Source organism: Hydra vulgaris, chromosome 11, assembly GCF_038396675.1.
Source record: "Hydra vulgaris chromosome 11, alternate assembly HydraT2T_AEP".
NCBI lineage: Eukaryota > Metazoa > Cnidaria > Hydrozoa > Anthoathecata > Hydridae > Hydra > Hydra vulgaris.
The window spans coordinates 28,484,399-28,493,747 of record NC_088930.1 but is presented as its reverse complement, the minus strand read 5'-3'; the positions used below and the strand labels follow the sequence as shown (position 1 = coordinate 28,493,747).

The 9,349-nt window shown below is 26.0% G+C and overlaps 2 protein-coding genes across 3 annotated transcripts; one reads left to right on the top strand and one right to left on the bottom strand.

The window, feature by feature from the left end:
- The first annotated feature begins 296 nt into the window (after positions 1–296).
- On the top strand, positions 297–2,875 carry LOC136087229 (uncharacterized). Its single transcript, XM_065809702.1, has 2 exons — positions 297–483; positions 1,124–2,875. The coding sequence occupies exons 1-2, from the start codon at positions 353–355 to the stop codon at positions 2,799–2,801; spliced, it is 1,809 nt and encodes a 602-aa protein (XP_065665774.1). The 5' UTR covers positions 297–352; the 3' UTR covers positions 2,802–2,875.
- A 3,316-nt stretch (positions 2,876–6,191) lies between these two features.
- LOC136087563 (uncharacterized) lies at positions 6,192–9,243 on the bottom strand. 2 transcript variants are annotated; one of them, XM_065810680.1, is made up of 3 exons: positions 9,065–9,243; positions 8,434–8,969; positions 6,192–7,537 (listed from the first exon to the last, which is right to left on the bottom strand). In XM_065810680.1, exons 1-3 carry the CDS (start codon positions 9,196–9,198, stop codon positions 7,053–7,055), a joined length of 1,155 nt encoding a protein of 384 aa, XP_065666752.1. In that variant the 5' UTR covers positions 9,199–9,243; the 3' UTR covers positions 6,192–7,052. The 2 variants fall into 2 exon arrangements, with proteins under 2 accessions (XP_065666752.1, XP_065666753.1); XM_065810681.1 differs by having other exon boundaries at positions 8,488–8,969; positions 9,065–9,242.
- Positions 9,244–9,349: the final 106 nt, after the last annotated feature.

The window sequence follows — 9,349 nt, the reverse complement described above, 5'->3', positions numbered from 1 at the left end:
TAAAACGTGTAGCATTTTTGATCTTTTAGATGTGATGTTTTCCACCTATAACCTATGTGGGATTTACCTTAAACTATTATGACGAAATTTTATAAAATTAAAAAACGTGTTGCAAAATGAATTTATTTAAAAATAAATGCTATTAATCAATACATCCAAAACGAATATAAAAAATATTATTTTTTCTTTTGGGATTTACGCGCCGTTTTTTGTCAATTCACCTTTTCGCAAACTCTATCTCGCGTTCGGCAAAATATGTCAAATTTGGTGCGATATAAAAGTACATAAAAATTTCGAGCAACTGTTTGTTTTTTGAAATATAAACAAAAAAGGATTATTAAAAAAATAAGAAATGTCAATGTGTTGTGCTGTCCAAGGATGCTCAAATAGCTCGAGAGTGTTAAAAAAATGGTTGCAAGCATATTGTGATCAACATATGTGCAAAAGGCAAGCTAACGAGTGTTCTTGTTCAAAACCATTTCGGTAAGTACTTAATGTTTACGTTTAAGTGTAAACATTAAAAACAGTTTTCCTTTAGGCTAAAGGAAAATTTATTAGCTAAACTTTAGCTATTAATATATTATAAGTTTTTCAACTTTTAATAATAAAATAATAATAAAACCTATACAAAAAATAAAACAGCTATATTAGGCATAGTTTTTTTTTTTCACTTAAATTCATTAAGTGAAAGGTAGACTCTTTTACCAAAATCTTATTTAATTTCATGTGGATATAGGGCTTGTAATAAGCTCTTTAACCTAAATTTTAACCTAAATTAAATTTGAATAACCCTAAATTTTAGGGTTAATCGTTTTAGGCTAAAACAAATGCTCGCTGTAAATTTCACTGCTGTACAAGTAATTTTATTTATTTCATAAAGTAATTTATGTTTATAAATTTATATATTTACTTGTACATTTACTGATAACGTCATTAGCATCATTTTTTTTTTTTATTGCGATATTTGCAATTTTATATATTTTTTTTTTCAATAAAGCTTAAATCAATTATAAATTTATAATGTAAATTATACAAATTAATATAAAGTGCAATAAAATTTATTAAATTTTTAATATATAATTAAAAAAAGATAATTTTAAAATTGAAATAATTGATTGTTTAGACTTTATCCGTTTCCAACCTCAAAGAAAAATCATGGAAAAAGAGATTCTTGGAAAAAGTTATTAAATAGAATAGACAAAGATAGCAATAAACTTTTCAGTCCTTCTAAAGATTCTCGTATTTGTTCACTTCATTTTGTAGATGGTATGCCAACTGATTGTAATCCCTATCCTACGCTAAAAATGGGCTGCGATACAAAACGCAGGGCATTGATACTATCTCCACCATCTAAGATACGAAAAACTAATATAGCAAGTAATATGACATCATCCGGCTCTTCGAGAATTGATCAATTCAGTTTAAAGAGTTGTTATAACCAGGAAAATCCATTTAATCTCTTAAATAAACCTATTATCAGAATTAAAAAACCAGAAAATAGTTTTACTGAGGGTATGACTCCACCGTCTACTTTTATATCCACTTCACTTGGAAACCTATATGATACTATACCTAATAGTCATACTTCTACTTTTTCATCATTTCCATCAGTAAGTAGTTCAGATAAAACAAACATAAATTGCTTTAATGATAATCAACTAATTAAAAAAGAAAATAAATTTCTCCATATGCTTATTTTTTCAATTGGATTATTAGCAATAATTAGAGAACTTTCAGTACTCATATCTAATTTAAAAGCTCAAATACGAATTCTCGAAGTTGAAAAAAAGAATGATACTAGACAGTACCAAGTTAAACCTCATAAAACTCCTTCTAAACAAATTATCAAGACAATAAAAGAAAAAAAAACTTATGAAGTAATAATAAGAAATGATAAGTTATGTAATTTCTATACTAATATATCTTCCATAAAACTATTCCACAAGCTTCATGACTTCTTGCTACCATTTGTAAAAAGAAGGTTTAAGTCTACTTTAGTTTCTAATGCAAAAAGAACCTTACAAAAACACCATAAACAAATAGGAAGAGCAAGAAAACTATGTTCTAAAGATGAATTCTTGCTTGTTTTAATGAAGTTGAGATTAGGAAGCTTGTATCAAGATTTGGCTGTTAGGTTTAATGTTGCAGTTTCAACTTGTTCTGAAATTTTTCAATCATGGATAAGAGCAATGGCTAAATCATTATCTTGTGTTATTTTTACTCCTGATCAAGAAATCATGCGTGCTATTACTCCTGTAAGGTTTGGAAAATATTCAGATACAATAGGAGTGATTGATTGTTCTGAAATATTTATTGAAACACCTAGAAATTTAGAGCTGCAAGCTGCTACCTGGTCAGATTATAAACACCACAACACTATGAAGTTTTTACTTTCAGTAGGGCCAAATGGTTTTATAACATTTATTTCTGAAGCATACACTGGACGATGTTCAGACAAATTTATTACAAATGATTCAGACTTTTTAAAAACAGTTCCATCGCATTCCAGAATAATGGCAGATAAAGGATTTTCTATTGGAAATGAATGTTCAAGTAGTAGTATTTACTTTACAGTTCCTCCTGGTAGACGAGGTATTTCACAAATGCCACCTGCTGAGTTGATAAAGACAACTGAAGTGGCTAAATTAAGGATAGTTGTAGAACAAGTTATCCGCAGGATTAAAACACACAGAATTCTATCCAATGAGTTTCCGATAACCATGTTACCACATTTAAACAATATTTTAATCGTGTGTGCAGCATTATCAAATATGAAAGTACCTATAATGATTGATTATTGAAAAACTGCGTTTCAAAAGATTAGAAAAGGATTTACAACTGTTTCAAATTTTTTTTTGGAAATTCTTAAGAATTATTGTTAATACAAAAGCTTTTTAAAACATAATGGTTTAAAATATATATATATATATATATATATATATATATATATATATATATATATATATATATAAATATATATATATATTTATTTATTTATTTATTTGAAATAACCAACTTTTAAACACAAAGAATATTTCGAATTTTTTTACATTCATATGTATGAAAAAAAGAATAATTTAACTCATTGCCCTCAAGTTTGGGATAGGGCTAAGATTTTAGGGTTTTTTGTTCCCATTTTCCTATCACAAATTTTTTTTAGAAGAATCTTTTCGTCATACATACGAATGTAAAAAAATTTGAAATTTTTTTTGTGTTCAAAAGTTGGTTATTTCAAACATTTAAAAACTTTCCTACGCCACTGTATATATATATATATATATATATATATATATATATATATATATATATATATATATATATATATATATATATATATATATATATATTTGTATATATATATATATATATATATATATAAATATATTCTTATACATAAACATATATACATATATATATATATATATATATATATATATATATATATATATATATATATATATATATATATATATATAAGTGAGGTTAGTATTGCGGTGTAATACAAAAACTCTTGTTCGTATGACAGTGCTCAATATTATCAAATAATAGAGCAATTTATACTTTAAGTAATTAAATGAATAAAAACAAATAAATAGCGGGACTTAAAGTTTCATGCCCGAAGGCAATCATCAGCCGTGAATACAAACAAAAAATGTCAACGTTTTTTGTTTGTATTCACGGCTGATGATTGCCTTCGGACATGAAACTTTAAGTCCCGCTATTTAGTTGTTTTTTTTGTTACATAAAGTATATATATATATATATATATATATATATATATATATATATATATATATATATATATATATATATATATATATATATATATATATATATATATATATATATATATATATATATATATAAGTCCCGTATATATATATATATATATATATATATATATATATATATATATATATATATATATATATATATATATATATATAAAATGTATATATATATATATATATATACATATATATATATATGTATGTATATATAAGTCCCGCTATTTAGTTGTATTTATAATTACATAAAGTATATATATATATATATATATTATATATATATATATATATATGTATATATATATATATATATATATATATATATATATATATATATATATATATATATATATATATATATATATATATATATATATATATATATATATATATGTATGTATGTATATGTATATGTATATATACGAAACAACGTAAGGCTCAACTATGTGCTTATTTTTTATCAAAATGTAAAGTTGAGAACACTAAAAGATTATTTGAATAAATTGAAAACTTGTCAAAGAATTTAAACTTAGTATACTTTTTGGTGGTATTTTTTTTGTTCCCAATCTTTAACTATCGCGATTGCAAAAGGTTATTTGACATCAGCATGACTTACTTAAAATTTTAGTTTTTACAACGTCTAAAAGTTTCATGTCTGAAACATAGAAATATACGCCACTGTGATAGCACACTCTGAAACTAAATAAATATATGGTATGATTTTGCCTAACGGTTAAATTAAGAGTTGAAATTATGGTTAAGTTATGGAAAATTCAAATTTTGCCCTATTCCTACATTTTTTTATTTTATGTTTGTGACTTTCAATAAAGTCTCATGAAAATTTATTTTCTGTTAGTACATGTGTAAAGTTTTTATTTTTTTCTTAAGTGTCCGGTGCTACCCAACTTTCCTCTAAATACTTTCATTATTAACTCTTTTCATTATTAACTTAACATTATTTTTTGAATTTTTTTATTACTTGGTTAAATTCTTTGTTGAAAACTAGAGAAAATAATAAACGATAGGGCGAAAACTTATTATCGATCTGGAAATATTTTCTAAATGTTATTAAATGTCCCCTTCTTGTATTTGTCACAAGAGACTCGCTCTAAATAAGCCTCTAGACATTTTTAATGGAAAATTGGAATCGATCGTAATTGTATGTTCATATTGCATATTGAACAGCTGCGGTAGCGCGCTTACCGCCAAAACAAGTGATCCGTTGGAAACAAGTGATGGTTTTCAAAATATTGTATTTTGAAAACCATCACTCAAAATAAAGTATTGCAACATCGGTTAGGATGGATACGTGAACTTTTAGTTACATAGATTGAGATTATCCAGCTCATATTTGAAAAATCCGGAAAATTGTTTGCGTAAAATATCCGGAATATTTTTTCTCTTTATTTCCTCTTAACTTTGCTTTCAGCTAGATTGTTTCTCAATTTTTCGGAAACTATTCTTTATTTTTGTATGAGTGATGACTAAAAAGCTTAAAAATCAAATATATTACACAAATATATACTTAAACATGTATGTATGGAAAACATTTTGGATATCCGGAAAAACTAAAAGTTCAGAAAAATATCCGGAAAAAGATAATCCCTGCTGTTAAATAACCGTTCGCGGTGCACTCTGATAAAACTGTGTCAAAGAGCACCGCGGAAGACCCCGTTTCTAGGAATTCTTTGGGACCCTAAAATAAAACAATACATCAAATCAAAACAATGTTTTTGTCCTTTTTTTCTTTCAAATCATGTCAGTATTTCATTTCAAAAATTAAGCAAATAAAAAAAGTAATCTATTTACTTTAAAGTTAGATTCTTTCAATATAAATGAAAAGTAATCAAGAGGGCCGTTGAATCGTTACAGAGGCAATCCCTAGGATCTCTATACTAAACGTTTTCTTTTTCAAGTGGTTATAGTTTCAAAAACATGAACTTAGACCCCCCCCCCCCCAAATCTTAAGATACTAATAGTACTACGTTACTTTTTGAAAAGAGACTTATTTTATATAAAATAATCAAAAATAAATGCGATTTAACTGATTTAAGTTTGCTTTTCTGAGCGGCTTTACTTTTGATAATAAGAAACTTAAAAAAAAACTCTAAGAAACTTTTAGTACTAGATTGGCGGTAGTTAAGTAATAAGTAGATTAAATAAACTTTTAGTACTAGAATGAATACTAATGGTTTGTTAAACCTATTATTACAAATCTATTATTTTGTAATAACCCAAACCTGTTTGTAGGAGGAGATAGCTATTCTTTATGCATCATATGAACCTAGCAAGAAATATAGGATTTTTTTACAAGTGGAACCTTTCCATGATTTTTCTATACAATAAGAAGTTTTGAGCCGAAAATTATTCAATGATATAGTTGTTTAAAAAAATAAAACAAACTTTAAAAAATATATATTTAGAAGGTTTGCAAAATTAAATGTTATTCTCTAAAGGTATATCAATGTTAAAATCAATTAAATAATGATCCTTGCAATTGTTCTTCAAATATAAATCCACTAAAAGGCTTCTTAATTATAACTAAATCAGGCTCATCCTCATTATTATTATCAAGGAGGATGGGTGCTATAACTTTTCGCCAAAACAAATTTAAGTGATATAACACATCCAACCAAAAAATCTCATTAAATTTTATTCGTTCCAGATGAAAACCAGACTCAGAAAAAATAAAAAAGTCACAATATAGTTTTTTTGTGATGCCCAATGGTCCCTGTATCTGAAAATAGTAGCTACTATTAACTTTAAGTTTTACTATGCCATCAATTTCCTCTAAATGGGTAGAATAGGTTTTGTTGGATGGAATTTCAAAAATTAAACTTGATGGGCATTTTATCTCAACTAATCCTGCACCGTGACATGTACAAAATACTTCCATATCTGGTGAAGCACTAATAAATGGATGAGTATTAAAAATAGTCATTCCAGGATCAGCAAAAGTAGCATTTTCGTGAACTTTTTTCATTAAATGTTTATATTTAATTTTTGCATGAACTTCTTGAGCAATGCCATACTTCAGTGAAAATGTTTGCACATTTTCTGACTCACCTAATATGATATTTGATATGGAAGCAGTACAAATTGTCGGATTTTTTAAATAAGATTTTGTATGTGTGTAAAATTGCTTAAAGTTTGAAGATGTCATCCTGCACTTTCGATAAAGTATCCAATCTTTAGACTTAGATTGCAACATAGTTTTCTTGTAAACATTATCAATTTGTTCATCACTTAAATAAAGGTAATTTACTAATTTTTCGACAACCAAGTTAATGTTTTCTTTAGCTGAAAATGCTGGACTTTTTTAAATTTCATAACAGCTTGTTTAATTGAATCAACAACTACACTATTTTCATTTATTCCAGAAGAAAGTTTTTTTCCGATCATTACTTCTGCAAAACAACTTTGAGGTATAAGATCCTTTATTTCATTGAAAAGAGTTTTTCTTGTTTTCTCTTTGTCATTCAGGTAGACTTTATTTTCTTCACAAAATGGAACATAATCAAGGCGCTTTTGGGCACAAAATTTGAGTTGAGTGATATTTTTTTTTAAAACCTTTTTTCTGTAATGGTCTGTACTAACAACAAAATTAGTAAGTTTTCCTGGTTCTATTTTTTTCTTTTTAGAAGGAACGTTCCACTTTGCAAGTTGTTCAGTGCATGTTCGCTGTGTAAAACCTGATAATACTGCAGCTTCTATACGAAATAGCATACCAGCTACATGACTACAACTGCCTGTAACATAAAATCAATTCAAAAATAATAAGATAAGTATTATTAAATTAAACACACAAAACACTAATACTATGTATAATATATATATATATATATATATATATATATATATATATATATATATATATATATATATATATATATATATCGTCATAAAAGCTTTTGTTAACTCTGACAGGTTCTTGCTGTCTCTGCTGATGTTTAAATGGAGAGCTGAGTTATATTTATAACACTTTAATTTCTTATCTTTATTTTATTTATTTATTTATTTATTTTTTTTCTTGGGTTTTGTTTATATATTCAAGTGCGTTAGTCTTTGTTTTATTCTAATCCACTTTATTTTACCCATTGTATATTTATTATATTGGGCCTTGAGCCTTTCAATAAATTTTGATTGATTGATTTGATTGATTGATTGATATATATATATATATATATATATATATATATATATATATATATATATATATATATATATATATATAGTCCGTCAGATCAGGTTATCCTTACGTCAAGTCAGGTTGTCTTGCTACTGGTAACATGTAATCCAGTACAACCTGCTTCATGTTAATGTCAGGAAGGGCATCTGGTTGTAAAACATTGCTTCAACTCTTTCATAATGGCATTTATACGTCATTATGAAGAACCATCAAAACCACACAAGTGTGGAAAAGTAGATGTAAAAATTACAACAACAAAAAAAATACACACACACTCATATATATATATATATATATATATATATATATATATATATATATATATATATATATATATATATATATATATATATATATATATATATATATATTTATATATATACATATACAATTATTATTATTATTATTTGATAGATTAAAGAATATTTAAATGACAAAAAACAACAATAAACTAACCATAAAAAGCTTTGACACAAGAGCAATATCCATAAACACAATAGAATAATATACCTAATAACCCAGCAACACATGTACAATAGCTTGCAACAATAGTTCCCCCAGGTTGAACACTGACATCTTTCTCTATGATAGCCCAAATATCATAAGATTTTGTATTAACTCTCTGGGAGGGAACACATTTTGTTTTAAACAGACAAAATAAAGAGTCTGTGTTAATATTGTGAATAAAAACTTCCCCAATAAAATTATTAGAATAATATCTATAAGACTTTCCTCCCTTGTACTCACTTTCTAATTTTCTGCATAAGTTTTCTTGCCTACTTATTTTTAAAAAATATCTTTCAATGTCCATGAAATAAAGACTAGGCCAAGATCTCATGCCTTCTTCTTCGCCACACCAACCACTTTTTAATGAAAGAGGATCCGGAAGATTGCAGGACAAAAACTTTTCAGTATAAATATCTAGCAGTAATCGCTCTGAGTGCTCACAATCAACATTAACCTCGCAACCCTCTTCGTATGCACTAAACGCTCTAAAAATTAAATGTTTTATTCACATAAAATATATGATTGTTTAACTTATTTACATTAACAAAATAGAAAATAAGACATATAAAAAGAACTTTACCTTGCAACTAAAGTTTCAAATGAACCTGTAGTAGCTTTATTTCTAATCTTTAGAAAACTTTTCAGAGCTAAAGTACTGTAAAGCTTAAAATCATTGATAGTTAAAAATTCTAAAGTTAATTTTGGCGTCGCCATGACAATCAACCTAAATCGCAACTAATATTAAGTATTGCGCTACAAGCTTTATAGAATATTTTTTTTGAAGCTTTTAAGATTTATACAAAAAACGGGGGTTGTCTCAGAAACTAATTAAATAAAAACAAATCTGTTGTCAGTGAAGATAACT